The sequence below is a fragment of the Heteronotia binoei genome, chromosome 21 (genome assembly GCF_032191835.1).
Source record: "Heteronotia binoei isolate CCM8104 ecotype False Entrance Well chromosome 21, APGP_CSIRO_Hbin_v1, whole genome shotgun sequence".
Taxonomy (NCBI): domain Eukaryota; kingdom Metazoa; phylum Chordata; class Lepidosauria; order Squamata; family Gekkonidae; genus Heteronotia; species Heteronotia binoei.
Genome location: NC_083243.1, coordinates 152463186 through 152480354, shown reverse-complemented (window position 1 = coordinate 152480354; position 17169 = coordinate 152463186). Strand labels below are relative to the sequence as shown.

Below are 17169 nucleotides of genomic sequence, written 5' to 3'. Positions count from 1 at the left end.
ATATGTTATATTTGTAAGTATGGTGTGTATTTGGGAAAAGGAAAATACTTCATCCCTGGAAACCAACTAAGAGCTAACTCAGTTCGTTGCATGCACTTATTTGCAGGCCCAGAAACCTTTGCAGAGTGCTGTGGCACAGCTTTCATCCCTAGGTGGCTTTCTGATTACTTTCTTCAGAGCTACATAACTAAGATTATAACACTCTATTTAGTTTCTGTAAGTCACCAACTCTTTATTAGTGCAAGCACATGCAAGAAATATTTTTGCATTTAAATCTGTTTTGTCCATTTAAATTATTGATCTTGAAGCATATGGGTTTCAGACATGCTTATATATGCAGACTGGACAGATAAAACAAGGGGAACAGAACATTCTCAGAAACACAAGCGAACGCCTTCTGCCAACCATGGTGAAACAAATATATCCATTTATTAGTGCTCATGAAGAAATGTACATTAAAACATTTGATTGCTCCTCTCAAGATTGATCATGAATAGCACAGCATATGAATTTTCTTATGTTTTAAGGATTGAATTACTTTCTTAGTTGTTAAGCACTGTATGCTTAAACAATTACTAAGAAGGAAATAAACAATTACTTGAATTGAACTGAAGTTTATATATAATACCAGTAGTGATATGTGATGCTTATATCCCACAATAAGCAACAACAGGATTTCCCCAGCCCTAGAGAAGGGATAGTGACTTTAAATCCTGCTGCAAAACAAAAGGATACCAGGCAACAGACAGGGTACAGAACAAATGGTAGTCAGGACTCAGGAGCAAAGGAACCTGACTGAACACTGAGGGGGTACTTCAGCACATACAAATGAACTATTCAGGTGCTCCAACAATTTGAAGAATCCAATTCATCACTATGTCGCTTATTCTAGAAACTTGGGAATCTCTACAGTAGCCTCAGGGCCGGTGCGTGGGAGTAGGCAAAGTAGGCAGTCACCTAGGGTGCCACCTGGCACTGGGTGCCCCCTCCCTGATGCATGACTCTGGCTCCTGACCACTGTCACCTTGTCCTTTTCCATCACCAAGCTGCCCTCAACAAAGCCAAGCCACCCCCCACTCCCCGATGTGTGACTTGACCTCCCACCTCATCCTATCCTGCCACCCTCCTTCCTAACATGGCTGACAAGCACTTATTCTCACAATTTTTTATATCATCACTTTAAAAAAAAAAATTAAAAATCAGTAAATTAAAAATGTGAAGTTTCAAGTTTGGTGCTCTTCAATTTCCCTATATTTTTTAATGTGGGGGGCGTGCTAGTGGGTGATTTGCCTAGGGTGCCAGAAAGCCTAGCACCAGCCCTGAGTAGCCTACAATATTGTGTAAGAAACTATAGATGCAAACAGTTATCCAGCAACCTCAGTGTGCATGTTTAACTAGTTCTGCATACACACATACATATATTCAAAACCCAACCATAGCTTCTGTAATTCAGAACAAACAAGTATGGATATTGTGAAAATTTGTTTTATGTTATGTGTCCTGCCTTCCTTCCCAGTGGGGACCCACAGATGTTTTATTTTAACTGAAGAAATAAACCTAGTATTGCACGGGTATATATCGTCACAGAATATTCCCACTTTAAGTTTAAATTCTAAGCTCCATCACATGCCATAGCAAACTTCCAGGTGAAAAAAATCATTTTCACCAATTAAAAACTACACACACATAACAATGAACATACCAGGAAAGCTGCAGAAATGCCCACATCCTGCTTATTAGATGCAGTAGAATTATTTATAGCATTCATGCTTAAACGGTTGGCCCAGAATTCTTCAGCACTGATCACCTGACTCACAACTAGGTCTTTATAAAGCTGAAACAAAACAGGATCTTCTTGCAGCATTCTAATAAGGGAAGATTTAAAACAGTATGGGAATATTAAATTTCCAAGATAATTTATTATATTCTAGAAACTAGCATTTCCATGCAAGACAATAAATTAACAACATTTTGAAAGGCAAACTGAAATGAAAATGAAAAAATAACACTGCTCTGTAGGAAGCTACTGCAAACTCCCTTACTCCACATACATATAGCAAAATAATGCTGACAACTATACAAAGTTATAACATAGCGGAAATAATTCCAACAGTGACTGGACTAAATAGTTTGTTTTTCTTAAAGTCATTTTAAATTAAACTTTTATTTTTCCATCTACGGATAATAAACCAATGTTCTTTAAAACTGATTTAAACAGCTGGATCCAAATATTCCCATTCAAGTGCCAAAAGTAACTTGAACTCATAAAAGGGTTACTTTACATCTCATTGCTAGAGCACCACATGAAAAAAAGCAAAACTATATTACAAAAAAAATGTTTTTCTGCTTCCAGAATGGATTATGAAGAAGATGATGATGATGATTTTGGAGTTATATCCTGCCCTATACTCTGAATCTGAGTCTCAGAGCGGTCACAATCTCCTCTACCTTCCCCCCACCACAAACACCCTGTGAGGTAGGTGGGGCTGAGAGTGCTTTTACAGCAGCTGCCCTTTCAAGGACAGCTTCTATGAAAGCTATGGCTGACCCAAGGCCATCTCAGCAGGTGCAAGTGGAGGAGTGGGGAATCAAACCTGGATCTCCCAGATAAGAGTCTGCGCACTTAATCACTACACCAAACTGGCTCTCCAGTTATGAAATCTTAGCACAAGAGGAAGCACAGAATTACTAGAAAAGCTACACAGCATAACACTGTATAACTCTTCAAACAGCACCACTTACTATTTCCCTTCCATAGACCCAGTCTACTTTATTTTAGATGCATGGGCCTTTTCCAGTCCTCACCTGCCACTGTCACAGTAAAACTGGTGAATACAGCTGAAATAATTCAGCATACCACTTTTACCACATACAATTCAGATCCAATGAATTTAAAATATTGCATAAATATTCAGGGTTTGTTTTATTCTTTTAAAGACCTCGCGGCAGATGCTTCTGCCTTGAATAGTGAAGTGAAGCTGACACTCAAAATAAGATGACATTATGTATTTTAATGTCAGTTGTTTTATTAAACCAACCAAAGTTGGCTCACTAAAATACTGGCTTGAATCCCAGTTTCCATGTGGAGTTCTGCTCTTGCAACAGAGCTTTCCCATCTCCTCCTCCTTACTGCTGATTTCCAAAAAGATCTTCCTAAGAGTTTGAGGAAATTCCAGCAAAGCATGACACAGAACACAGCTATTGTGGAAAGGAAAGAAAAATCAGGGGACTTTTCCCCTTCATTTCTCCTCCTAGGGCATACTTGAATCCAGGTTACAGAGTCTCACAAGAGGATTACTGTGTAGCAATGACTTTCAAACCATGGAGCAATTCTCACTTTTAGAAACCATCTTTATTACCTGTTCTTTTCCTCAAGTTCTTTATTGGCTTTCCTCTTAAATTTGGGTAGTAACTGCTGAAGAAGATCCTTTACTGCATCTCGCTCTTTCACTGCTGTACTCTCATTAGAGAAATGGAAGTTGGTTGTGTCTCCTGCATGCAATACCAACTGAAGCTGAATCTTAGCTTTTCCCTCAGGGCTGATTTTCTGACCTATATTTTTTTTTAAAAAGATTGTAACAGAAACTCCTCAGAAACTTTATTTCTGTCCAAGAGAGGAACTGCCATAAAAATATAAAATAATAGTACACATAACAGGTAATAATTCTGATAATGACTGGGGAGATGTCTTTTACTAATACTGTCACTCATGGCTTTTTTTTTTTTGAGCAGGAACGCACATGAACGCAGTTCCGGCTGGCTCGGCGTCAGGGTGTGTGGCCTAATAGGCAAATGAGTTTTCTGATGGGCTTTTTCTACCAAAAAAGCCCTGTTGTTACTTCAAACTCCTTAAAAGACATGGTATAAATAATATTCTAGGGTCCTAACACATATAAGGCAAAACTCTCATTACTGAGCAATAGCTTCTGCCTGTAGCTGTTCATGTTATTTCACTAACTCCTGAGCCCTTCTGTAGATGCCACTGGACTGCTGTTTTATTTGGACATTTCAGTCCACTATTCTGCTACATTCTTGGCCATTTGTGTAAGTATATCCATTGTAAGTATAAAGTGGTCATAAATAAAGTCTGTATCTATCATGAATTGAATGATTCAGTACTTAAAACCACACAAATAAGATGTTTTCAATCGGGGCAGCTAAACTGCAGCTCGTGAGCCACATGTGGCTCTTCACCTCCCCTAGTGTGGCTCCCGAAGACTTGCTACCCCTCCCCCCACATCCCCTCCAGCACCATCCTCCCCCTCAGCAACATGACAGGCTTGGAGGCCAGGTGGCAAGAGAAGTCTCCAAGTCAGGGCTGCATGCAATGGGGAGAGAGCTCCCCCACTGCACAGAGATCCCAGGGCCAGCTTCTCTTCCCAGGCAGATTAAACCACCAAGCAACAGAAGCCTGCAAGCAGGGTCTCCATGCAACGAGGAGACACCTTCCCGCTGCACGGAGATCCTGGGGCCAGCTTCTCTTGCTGGGTGGTTTAACGAGCAGCACCCTAAGACCACAATTTTTTCTAGCTCAAGCTTTTGTGAGCTCTCACTTCATAAAGTGCGTGAAGTTTCATATACTGGGCAGACACACTTGAGAACAAGCTGTGAAGGGGATATGTTACAAAGAGAGACCCTTCCTTCTTTTCTTTCTCTTCCTCCCTTCTCCTATTTGCTCTGTTTCTTTATCTCTCTTTCCCCTTTCATTCCTTCTTTCTCCCCCTCCCTCCCCATCTACTCTCTCCCTCCCAAGTTACCTTACAGCTCTCAAGCATCTGACATGTACTCTATGTGGCTCTTTCATGAAGCTAGTTTAGCCACCCCATACACAAAAGGTTTTTACTTACATTTTATGTCTGCATACATATGGCTGATTGTGAAGCGGTCTTTGCCCTCAGGTGCCCAGGCTATTCTTTCAGCCATAAGGTAAAGTGCCCCATCCTGTTTCTTTTGACGCACCTTCTTTACAATTAGTAACACTTCTTCAGATGATGTCGCCATAATGGTTATAGCGTGCTGCATGAAAGAGACCCCAACAATTATTATATACCAATTTTCATGGTGAAAGTCTTAAAGACTTGTAACCATTTGAAAACTATGAATAGAAAATTATGATTGTAGGTACCATTTTAGACAGCAAAACATGTATAATCCCTCTTGGTATCAGTGGAGATTTTCTTCTCCAGTATTAATTATATCTGAGAAATTATTTATGTTTGAGAAATTCACCTTGAGTCTCTATGACAAAGGTGAACTACAAATAGTGCAAGTAAATAAAAATCAGAAAATAAGAACACAAAGAAACATTACTGAATGTGCAATTGAATAGACTGTCAAATTACCACACATATTTGATTGGATTATCTGAGGATTTTGTTTTCAGAAGCAACTTGATGGAAAGATCATTTTAAATCTAGTAGACTGAAGGTGGAGCAGACAAACAACATTTTAAACTTCCAGAGCCAAAATGTCAATAGATACTGTTCCAAATTCTTCCTACTGGACCCTACTGTACACTCTAAAATGCAGCTGGGGGAGTGTATCAGTGGTCCCTTGGGAACAGTGAGTGCACACAAACCTGGGGTCTGTAGTGGAAGAAGATAACCAAAGGAAATCTTATATGAATACAAATGCTACCTCTGTGAATAGAACAAGGTCTGGGATCCAAGCCAATAAATTCTGTTGTATCATACAGATTTTCCTTGGACTGTTTTAATATCTTTGAGTTATCAGTGACCAAGGTGCAGTTTAAAAAAGAACCTCTAGAAGTTAACTTTTTACACAGTTAAAAGCTATTAATGTTACCACATTGTATTATGGGTTGGATCCTACTGCTCTGCCCAGGTAAGTACAGCCTTTCTACGGCACAAGGATCTGCCTAATAGAAGTATCTTCCACTTAGTTGAATGGAATCACAGGATCCAACCAGATATGCTTTTCCATTACATGTTGGACATTAAAATATCTGACTGTGAAAGAGTTTACAGTCCTAACTTTGCCTACTGCAGTTTTGGATGTCCATCACCAGAAAATTTCTCTCTGTGGTTTCTTGAGGGAATTTGTTGCATCCCATAATAACTAGGGACACTGGAAGAAAAGTCTATATACTCACAGCTCTCTACAGTGAGAGTGCCAGTTCACAAGACACTGACTTTCAAGCAAGTTAAGCAATTAGATTTGAAACTAACTTCTAAAGCTTCCATGTTTTTAGCAGAACGTACAAGTTGAACTGAAATCTTCAATAGTGTAGTATCATCTTCAAATAATTTGTTGCACACAAACTTTGGCTTTCATTTCACAAGTTCATCCTCCAAACATAGCTGGGGTCTCAGCTGTTCCAGTCATGATCAAAGCTGAAACATGTCAGAGCTTAAATTTATGTCAACAGCCTTTAAACAGAATCAGAGCTCTCCTCAAGATGCCTAATGTTATCACTTGCCTGGATGAATCTTGTACTACCCAAGGCTCCATAGTAACGTGAGGTTTTACTGCTATAGCTGCATTCCTAACTGTATGTACATAAAGGCAAAACAGAAAGTTTACTATTTATGTATTTCAGATCATGTAAACAATATATAGATTGATAAAACTCGCATGTCATTGGCCTCTAGTTCTATACTTGGAAATTCACAACACTGTCACTAAAACAGCATTGCCTATACTGACATCAGTATCTTATTATCAACTGCACTCCATTCAAAAGCAACTGACAATTAGAGACCTGATGTCAAGAGTCACTCCATCTTGTTCCTCTTGTCATGTGTATTCAATTGTACAATGCTATCCTGTGCTTCAATGCTATACTGCGCTTGCTATGCCTTTGATATAATTGTAACTTGTTGGTTATCTGGAGGGAGGATGGCATGTCTAGGAATTGGCTAGTTGCTAGGTAACCAAGGCCAAAGAGCTGGAGGAGATGAGAACCATGAACTGATAGTGGGCACCTGCACTGATGAGAGCTTAGCAAAACCCCTGCTCTTGCTTGGCGCGCTTTGGTTTGAATTATAACGGTCATGGCAAAGGTTTATAAGTTGGGGGAACTGACAGAGAGGTCAATTCCGACAATGCGTGTGTATGCCCATGAAGCTGGAATAAAGACCTTGAACTTCAATTGTCTTTTCCTTGACTCTGGGTCTGACACCTGAAGGCCCAAGGGAAAAGATGCCCCTCCTCAGACTTCCTTTCAATTTTTTTCAGTGGAAACTCTCAAAACACTCCTACAAAATATTCCCTTTTTTTTAAATTAGTGAAGTTCTTCTTAAGACAAGGTTCCTCATTCAAAATGTGTAGAATGAAGAACCATTTAAGTTGGAACATGCCTTTGTACTTTAGAGTGGTTCTAGCTACCAGTCAGCATGAACTGTCTCCCAAGCTTTGCTCACAGAATCTCTCACCTCCTTTTTTTCTGCTACAGATCCTATATATCTCATCTACATGTTTATAAGAATAAGGGCACCTTTAGGAATGGTATGAAATGTAGTGTGGGGTTATGCAACAGACAGGGAGATCTACATAATCCATTTCCTAATTTAATCAGTTAAATTTGTCCATTGCATTCAGGGAAGTACCCTTTTGAAACCTGGAAGAAGCCATTCTTTTAAAAGTGTGAGAACATGCAGTGAAAACAAAACTACATATTTTAAAAATCTTTAATATCTCGTTGAATTTTTTATCTGCATGAATTCTCAAGAATGGTCTTCAATCTTTGCTTACATGCAAAATGAAAACCATTGATTAATTTTGCTCTCTTAAAGTTCAGCTGCTTGCACTGCAATCTGGCCAGCCAGACAAAAAAATCTACAAATTAAATACGTTGTGATTTAAAATAATTCTATATCCTTGCAAAATTGTAACATGCCACCAATTTATATTATTTATTGTAAGCAATCTGTCTTGATCACAACTGACAACCCACTGAACTATTGCATAAAACCAATGTCTTGAATTCATACAAATGTCAGAGCTACAGCCTACATCTAATTAGGATATAGTCATTTTTTTTAACCAGGCTTTGAAACAGCTCAAATCATTCATTCGCTTGATAGACTGCCCTATAAGATATTTCTGTAGATATGTTTACTGTACTACAAAGTATGTCCTTTGTGATTAATGTGGTTCTTATTTGAATATCAGACCTATTATGCCACTCCATGTATGGCTAACTATTTAAACATATAAGTAAAAATTCCTATATTAAGTTAATTTGTACTCGCTACAGCATAGTTGCTTTTATGCCTCTATTAAAGCTCAGCTAAATATAGTTTTCTTTGTTCAATCACCATTACACTAGCAAAATCCCAGGTTTGTTCAGATATAGTATGGAGGGATGGTGGCTCAGTGGTAGAGCATCTGTTTGATAAGCAGAAGGTCCCAGGTTCAATCCCTGGCATCTCCAACTAAAAAGGGTCCAGGCAAATAGGTGTGAAAAACCTCAGCTTGAGACCCTGGAGAGACACTGCCAGTCTGAGAAGACAATATTGACTTGGATGGACTGAGGGTCTGATTCAGTATAAGGCAGCTTCATATGTTCATAGTACAGTAGTAACCTACTGTAAGTAATTTATTCTCAGCTACTGTTCAACCTAAGAGGGTTTTCAAACAAAGTTCAGTTTAGGCCAAGCGATGGCTTCCCATATTAAAGTACACTGACCTCTCAGCAATCATATTGCCCCCAGTCATATTAAAATACTGAAAAGTTTATTTTCAATGTTACTCCCATAGGGTTCTTTAAAAACAAAAGGAAGTGCACATTTATTTTTGTTTTAGAATGTTAATATCTTTGAAGGGGAAATTAAGCCATTGCAGAGACTGAAATCTAACAAATCTAAAATAACAAGGTTGTAAAAAAAAAAACCTACATCAAAGTCCCATATCAGTCCAAAAACTTTCTCTCCCAACTCTGGGAAGTAAAGAACACCCTGACTGAATGGCCTATCTCTATCATGTCCTAGCAGTTCCTCTCTGGCAATCCCTTGAATAACTTTCCAACCAAACCTTGGAAAATGAAAGCACTTGCCCTCATAAACTGAATAAGCTTTTAAAAACAAGATAAATCAAGCCCCTTCAAGTTCTTTAACAAAGAACTTGAAGCAGCAAGTGCTTTACAATCACCCTCCAAAGCAGTGTCAGAATCTAACTCTAAAACAGCGCTTCTGTCTCCTTTACTTCAGTTTTAAAAGCTAGTAATACCTGGTCCATAAAAATCACCACTAATATTATCAGAAGCTTTTATTTTTATTTTGCTGCATAATTCTTACAAGAGAACACAAACATCATCTTCCAAAATCTAAAACAATAACTTCATTCAGAAAATAAGGATTGCCTTCCTTTCAGGAGCATACCACACTATGATCACATATAACCACATCAAGGTATGCCCTGCAACAGATTATAATTTTGGAACAGTTCATATTTTAGAAGCCCCTCCTCCATCACTTTGGATCAGATTTAAAAATAGATTTCATGAACAGAGAAAAAAAGACTTGCAAGTGAAAAGGAGCCATGCTCCCTCCCCTCGTCATATTGGAGTCCTCGGACATCTCACACTTGCCGGTTGACATTCACACTGCTTGGTCTCATACAACACAGAGCAGCAGCCCACAGATTCGCCACCAACCTTCTGCCCTCCAGCAGAGACCAGCGAGCCGGGCCTCCGAGCCCGGAACCGTCGAATCCAGCCAGGCTCCCTACCGTGATCGCGGCTAGGAGGACCCCAGCTACCACCCAGCTCCTCTGTCCCGATACAGAAAAGCTAACTTGAAAACGGGGAGAGCGCTAAGCTCGTCCACCGCTTGAGGAGCTGGCCACCGCCTCCCGGGCCATGGAGCGACCAAGGAGCTCGGCCGCTTAGGAACATGTGACCGGAAACAGCTCTTCTCTCTTCCCTACAGCAGAGGGAAGCCCTGGTCACCTGACAGAAAAGACCGCCTACAGCTCTTGTGATACCTACCCTCTCACGTGATGGAGCCTGTCAGTCGCCGGGCATGTTTCTGGTCACGTGAAGGTCCGTTCCTCTCACCAGCGCCATGACAGTGTCCTGGAAAAAAAAGGTGGAGGGTGACGATACAATAATAACGCAGTCGCTTCTGCCTCATCTTTTTCGACCTTGCTGCCTGGTCCTGCAGATCTGGAAGTGCCGATTCTCTTTTCCTCTTCGGCTTGCGGTACGGCCGCGGAATCCTCTTCTGTTCCAGGTCGCCGGCGTCGCGCTGAGGGGGGGAGGGGGCTCTTTGCTCAACAACGGTCCGAAGGGGGGGAAGGGAGGGGAGGAGCGTGCGGGCGTCACGTGGTACGGATCGAGGGGGTGGTGCGGTGTGACGTTTCTCCTCTCCCGCGCGCTCTAGGGGGTGGCGGCTTGTGGAGGGGTCACGCGCCGAGCTTGGTGTGCGGAGGCGGTGCAGAACAGAGCAGCTGGTCAGAGGCTGGCGATGAAGAGGGCGTCAATTCTCGCGCCGTTTCTAAGGTGGCTGTCATGGTCCCTCACAACGAGTCATCTGTGGGTTGGGAGAATACTTTGACAGTTGTTTGGGTTTCTTCAGTCTGCATTGGGCGTTAAGAACGGTGATAGTCAGCGCTAGACTCGTTTTGTGCTACCTGCTGCACCGCGAATCCTATATGCGATTAAAACTTCTCGCTTCCCCTTTCTCCTCCAACTTTTCATAGTCTGTGATTTTGCCGCAGCAACTAACGTGGCTAACCCTCTGCAGTTGTGTGTTCGCTGTGTGATTAACTTCAGTGGTTTGCTTAAAATGTCGCCCGATGAAGGTCAGGTCTTCCGATAAAAAGAAAATCTTGGTATGGCTAAATGGAACCTAATTGTTAGGAGAAACTCGGTGAAAGACTCAGCGGAGCGTGGAGAAGGCGTCATCCCAGCCTGTAGAGGGGGATGGAGAAGGGTCTGTGACCGTGAGTTTGATCAAAGTTTGAAGATAGGTTTGTGGAAGAGATTGAGGGAGAAGTGGGAGAGCTGTGAATTTGTTGAAAGGTAAGGTACCTTGTGTAATGCATCTTTTAATGTGGGCAGTGAATCAGGTTTGCTGTAGGAGTGTCACTATTTTCTGCTCTGCTTGTATTGGTATATATAAAACAAACATTACCAAATCACTACATTTCTAGACTAGAAATTTGATAATGCTTGTTTTATTTAACTAGAAATTCTAGTTTTTGAAGCCCCACAGACCCTGGGATTTCTAATAGATTTGGCAAGTAGGAGTGTACAACAATATTTATGTAACATTAAAGACTAATTTTAGCTCACTTTCCTTGGGTTAGGCTTTGAGACACCTTGGATCATTCATTTCCATGATGGATTGTTTTAAAACAGGGGTGTCAAACATGCGGTCCGGGGGCTGTTATTAGGCTCCTGAGCAACTGACTATAATCTGCTTTCTTCTCCCTATATCTTGCTTCCTTCTGCATCACAGCTTGCTTTGCCAGGCTTGTTCAGTCACACAGGATCTACAGAGCAAACCCTCTATTTTCTCCATTGGCTGAGGCTCATCCTTTAGGGAAGAAGAGTGTGGAAGGGCACAGCTCTTTTCCAGGCTCTCTCAATTGCATAGCAAAGCTACTGAGCCAAACCTCTTTTCCTTCTATTCGGTGAGCCCCCCCCCTCTGGTCTCCTGGGGAAGGAAGGAAAGAGCCAGAGCAGATCCAGCCTTCATAACAATTGAGTTTGGCACCCCTGTTTTAAAAGATATTTCGGTACATACATTTACTGTACTACAAATATCTTTTGTGATTAATGGATTTGAACATCAGGTTGCTTTGACAGGCAAAGCAGCATGATTAATACGAGGTCAGTGAACTTTATATAAGAAGCCACAGTGCTACTTAAAGAGAACTTTGTTTGAAAGCTCTCTTAGATGGGGCAGTAGCTCAGTATGAGTGACATGCAGTAAGGAGGCTACTACTATCTTATATGTGAACAATTTTGAGACTTACAGCCCAATCCTAACTTACGAGGCAGTTGGCTGTTCCATCGTAGGCATAACCGCTGGTTGGCTCCCTAAGGGCTAAGTTACGCATGGGGGGGGAGCGTAACTCTCTGCATGCGAGACTGTCCCCATGGCAACTCTGCCGGAGTGTGGATACACGGCCGAGGTGGCAGGAGGGGAGGGGCCTCCCAGGGCCACCGGATTGGCCACTCCTGGCACAGGCGCTATGGCATATGATAGTTGGGGTGGGGAGAGGCTGATTGTCTGTCCCTCCCCACCCCCTGACAGAGACTTTGCCATTAACAGGCATATGGCCCAAGTCAAAGGAGAGAAGTCCCGCTGACATGGGGAGAGGAAAGGAATGAGACTGGGCATGTGCACGACAGAGAAGCCTGGCTCGCTGCCGAGGTGGGGGCGCGGGGAGGGAAGGGGAAGTGTGAAGCTGCAGATTGTCCAGTCCCATGGCTTCACCCACTCACTGTCAGAGTCTCATGCCAATTGCAGGCAGATGAGTGGAATCATGTGCCCTCCCCGCAGGGACTCGGAATCTCTCCCTGACGCCCCCTGCTACTTGTGTGGAACCCCACCCCCAGTGTCAGCAGAACACAGAGTGCGAGGCACCAGCCAGATGCCCATTGCATTGTCCCCCCCACCCACACTCACCTCTTCTCTGTGCCATGAGCACGGCAGCCCCATGGGGTTGGGTAGAATGCAGGCTCGGGCAGGCTGTGGTGATGCATCTGGTCCCAGACCACCCTTTTGCCCATGGAACTGGTCCCCCCCTCACAAGTGAGCTTGCCCTCTGAGACATTCCCTGGGGAGCCCACAGACAGAGTAGTAGAAGGGTGGGAGTGGGCAGATAGGAGCATAAAGCCAGGCAAGAGAGACAAAGTGGAGACACATCCAAGGCTTTATTGTGCAGAAACCAGGTGGAAATTAGAAAGACTTGCAGGGCATGAGGCTCCACTCTGAAAGGTGGGTAGGAACAGCTGACTGAGTGGAGTGGGGGGGTGGGCTCGGACTCACCATCACTGGAAGCCTCTCTGTCGAATCCCTACGTGCAAAGCATAGAAAAAGTTCCGGAGCACCTGGGGAGGAGTGCCAAGCCACTTGCAGCCAGGGTCGGCAAAGGCGGGGAAGGGGGGGGTTGACAGAACACCCTCCCAGCACAGGAGGGAATCAGCCAATGCCCACCCTCCTGTCCTGAGTTGCTGCTCTCCTGGATTGCTTGCAACTCTTCAGCCATGGCAGCATGAGGTGGCGTGTTGGCCAGGAACTGCCTTAAAGGGACTGTCAATGACCTGCATCTGCACAGGCATTGGAGCACCTGCCGCCCTCCCCCATTGTCCTGCCGGGGGTGGGAACAAGGCAACGGACAGACCATCTCATTGGAATGTGGGGGTGGGCCTCACATGGCATGCAGGGACCATAGGAACAAGTGGCAGGACCCCCCGCTCAGCCTTGAGGGAGGGAGGGGAGAAGTAAGGTTGGGGTGCATGCTCGGACCCACCTGTCTTCATGCAATCTGCCTTGTGCCCTGAGCGTCTGGAGGTTGGTACCTGTTGGGACTTGGAAACAGGAGAGGTTAGCCGTAGAGCAGAGACTTCGCTCTCCTCCTTGCACGTCAAAGAGCTTGCCCTGTACTGGGCCTTTACTACCTGCCCTCCATCCCCCCCCCCCCCCCCATGATGAGGCTTGGCTCCCTGCCACGGCTCGTCCCTTCCTTTCCCTAGCACTGCACCATGCTCTGCGCCCCCCCCCCCCCCGGTGATCAGAGGAGCGAGGAGTCTTGGAGCCAGCCCTACCCACTTTGACAGGGCCTGGGCTCATTCTAAGTTATTTGAAGAGCACGCTGAAGGAGGCTTCTCCCCTCTTAACTTCCAGAAATGAGGGAGGGGACAAAACTCCTTCTCCAGCCTGCTAGTTAAACAACTTAGAATCAGTCCAGGCCCTGTTGAAGCAGCCCAAGCCTCATCACAGCTCCCCTCTGATTGTGTGCGCGATGAGACTCGACTCTACCCGCTTCGTCAGGGCCTGGGCTGATTCTAAGTTATTTGAATAGTGCGCTGAAGGAGGCTTCCCCCCCACTTCCGGAAGTGAGGGAGGGGCGAAACTCCTCCTCCAGCCTGCTCTTCAAACGACTTAGAATCAGTCTAGGCTCTGTCAAAGCGGGGAGGGCCAGCTCCGAGCCTTATCACTCCTCTGATCACATGGGTGGGGGCGGGGGCAGAGCACGGCACAAGGGAAGGGAGGGGGTGGGCTGTAGCGGCGGCAAAACCAGTCCCTGGTGCCAAAAAGGTTGGGGACCACTGGTCTAAGTGCCCGCTCTGTGCAGTGCCCACCACCAGTGCCTCGCCCTCACTTTAAGTCCACATGGCAGGGAGCTCCGAGATAGAGTTCCGTGCCACACGCCCTACCTAAGGAAGTGTGCAAGGCCGTAGCAGAAGGTTATCTAGGATGGGGAGAGCATCGATTGTGCATCTAGGAGGGGGCTCACCGAGCCGGGGCATGAGGGGATTGGTGAAGCAGTTACACAGCTCCCTAAGGAATTTGCAGGCTTCTGCAGTGGCGAAGGGGAAATGTGTTTTTGGGAATAACAGGTGCCTATGGTACGCGCCAGCATTTTGCAAGGCGTAACTTTGTCCTTCTTGGGGGGGGGGGCGTGTCAGGGCCCAAAGTTCTTAGGGAGCCAACTAAGTCTGGGCATGCTCTTGACTCCACCCCCCCCCCCTCGCGCTGACGTTGGCCTCTCAGCCAGACTTTCGCCTGCGCTTGGGTGCAGGGCTTAGGCGCTGCTGCCCTGGGGTGGGGGCCCGCTCAGGTGGGCCCATGCCTCTGTAAGTCACCTCTGCTGCTATGTAAGTGGACTTAGAATGGTGTAACTCTGACTTACGTGGGCATGGACCTAAGTTTGTTTCCAAAGGACTCCCCCCCCACCCTCTCTTAGGATTGCGTTCTTAAAAACTGACACTGCAGTTGTAAACAGAATTACACATTTTTAAGCAGTATAGATGTAGAAGGGTATAATTCTGTTTAGCATTGTTCTGTGGATATTGTAAATTTGTGGACTGGCAGTTACAGAAGATAGAATCATATTAGCTGCATGCCTTGTCCAGTGGTCAAGATTATGAAACTTTTAGATGTGATTTAACTGTCGCATTTGAGGGTATGAGAAATATATATAATGAATCTCACTCTTAGATCAGATCAGCTGAGTGACAAATAGGATCAGTTTGTTACAGCCGAACTGTGAGGATATTTCTCTCACTTAATAGAAAGTGGCCTCCAAAATATGATAAAGCATAACAATTACATCATTTGTTGCTTTTTTCATCATATAGAAATCAAAGCAATTCATGGCTTTAAATGATTGTGGTAAATTTACATACTTAAAATGTTATATTTAATTTTCAAAGATGTCTGATGTGGCAGGCAACAATAAGATAAGCTGTAGCATAACTGATGTTTGATTGGTTTGCATTTAACTTTGCTTTTATTGTAATTTGAACTTGCTGTTGCAGTTCTTAGCAACAGATGTAGCCTGTTTATATTTTTTTTGTACTGAAATGAAAGATGAGTAAGAGAAATGTAAGTATTTGATGTCCATTTTCCAGTCTGAAATACTGTTAGAACATAAGATCATTGGTTCGTCTAGTTCACCATTGTCTTTTAGCAAGCTTTGTTCCTCAGTTTTAATAGTTAATAACAGTTTAATAATTCTTTAATAACAGCTCCTTTTAATTTACCCAGAATAAATGTTAGGCTAAGCGGCCTGTAGTCTGTACCTCTTTTTTGAAATAAGCTTGTGTGGAACCACAGCTATTAAAGATTTGAAAGATATGAAATTAGAAAAAGTAGTTTTTAAAATTTAGAATTCATTGCTGTTGATTAACATATGGCTTATGAGTGCATCATGCATTAATCCTCCCAAAAATCATTTGTTGTTATTAGGCTTTAGTATTCTATTTAAAGTTTCCAAAAGAAACTCCGGATACACATCACTTTTAGCAAATCAGCTGTTCCTAATCATTTTGAGTAACTAGTTAGGTTTGAAAACACTAGCTTGATTAAATTGGTTTTAAATTCTTAGTATATCTGCGAATTAAGATGGTGGGTAGGTTTCAGAATACAGGAAACAATAGCTGAGCTGTGTTTCAGTTAAAGGAGACAGCTTCTAGGAGGAAGAGTCTGTAATTATTATTAGCTAGGTATCAGTGGGTGTATTGTCCTTTCATGGATATTTTAGCAACATGAAAATTTGGACTTTTAAGGGGAAAGCAAGCTTGTTTAGGAAACAAAAAGGCTTCAAGTATGGAAAAATTAATCCTTTCTTACCTTTTTCTATAGGTACCATCTGGAAAATACATCAGTGGAAAATATATCAGTAACAAAGTTGTAACAGACCATTTTTGTCTTCTATGCCAATGATACCTGAAACTTACAGCCATGTTTTGGCAGAATTTGAGTGCCTCAATCCATTGCTTTCTGCCCTCAGGTTGGATTCCAGTCGCCTGAAGGTGTGTTTAAATCATAGTTGCCCTGGTGACAGTGCTGTTTCAGCATATAGAAACATTATTCTGTAACTTCGGGTTTTATAACAGTTACTTAATGAAAGTGGTGTATATTGATTTAGGAATTATTACATGGATGAAAACCTGCAACAGTTCCCCAGTGGAATCAGTCTACTGATGTAAACTTGTGCTAGTAGCTGAGGAGCTAGTAGCTAAGCAGGAACTTTTTATGAAGAAAAGCGTTAAAGTTAGAAAATACGTTAAAACAAATGATCACAAAGCAATGTATAGTCTTTTCTGTTCTTCAAAATTCTTAATTGGGCAGAATGTTAGCAAAGACAAAAAAGGAAGACAAAAAAGATGGTTCTGGCCTGTATTGTGTAGGATGTTTCACGGAATAATTAAGACTTGGCCATGTTGGGTACAGCAGGTTTCAAATCAAACCAAAGTCTTTTGAGAAAAAGGAAAGTGGCAGCCTCCCTCTGAGGCTATAAAAGTCAGTAGTGAATTAAATGTTTCTCCTGCACTGAGCTTATTCATTAAAATATTTCTTTCTTGTCTTTCTTCTGAAGGGTTTATAGGTAACAAACTATTACTCATTTTAGAAAAGCACCACCCCTCCCCCCCTCGGTTGCCTGTTAGTCATACCCTGTTTAAATTTCTGGCAAACAAGCTTTGTAGTATTTCCTGAAGTTTTGCAATAAGGCAACTGCCTCTTCTCT

At 43.1% G+C, this 17169-nt stretch overlaps 2 protein-coding genes and 1 non-coding gene across 5 annotated transcripts in view; 2 read left to right on the top strand and 1 right to left on the bottom strand.

Annotated features, from left to right (window-relative positions):
• Positions 1–10141, bottom strand: part of GTF2H1 (general transcription factor IIH subunit 1) — a 46800-nt gene extending 36659 nt beyond the window's left edge. Inside the window, exons 1-4 of one of the 3 annotated variants that reach the window (XM_060263219.1) lie at positions 9950–10141; positions 4848–5016; positions 3360–3552; positions 1703–1865 (exon numbers count right to left, since the gene is read on the bottom strand). In XM_060263219.1, coding sequence (XP_060119202.1) covers positions 1703–1865; positions 3360–3552; positions 4848–5001 — 510 coding nt within the window. In that variant the 5' untranslated portion in view covers positions 5002–5016; positions 9950–10141. Of the gene's footprint in view, positions 1–1702; positions 1866–3359; positions 3553–4847; positions 5070–9616; positions 9874–9949 lie in introns of those variants that run through there. The other 2 variants (XM_060263220.1, XM_060263218.1) reach the window with 2 other exon arrangements.
• Positions 8321–8395, top strand: TRNAI-GAU (transfer RNA isoleucine (anticodon GAU)). Its single transcript has one exon. It is a non-coding gene; the product is annotated as a tRNA-Ile (tRNA).
• A 226-nt stretch (positions 10142–10367) lies between the features above and the next one.
• Positions 10368–17169, top strand: part of HPS5 (HPS5 biogenesis of lysosomal organelles complex 2 subunit 2) — a 46607-nt gene continuing 39805 nt past the window's right edge. Inside the window, exons 1-2 of the mRNA XM_060263217.1 lie at positions 10368–10462; positions 16284–16453. Coding sequence (XP_060119200.1) covers positions 16355–16453 — 99 coding nt within the window. The 5' untranslated portion in view covers positions 10368–10462; positions 16284–16354. The remainder of the gene's footprint in view (positions 10463–16283; positions 16454–17169) is intronic.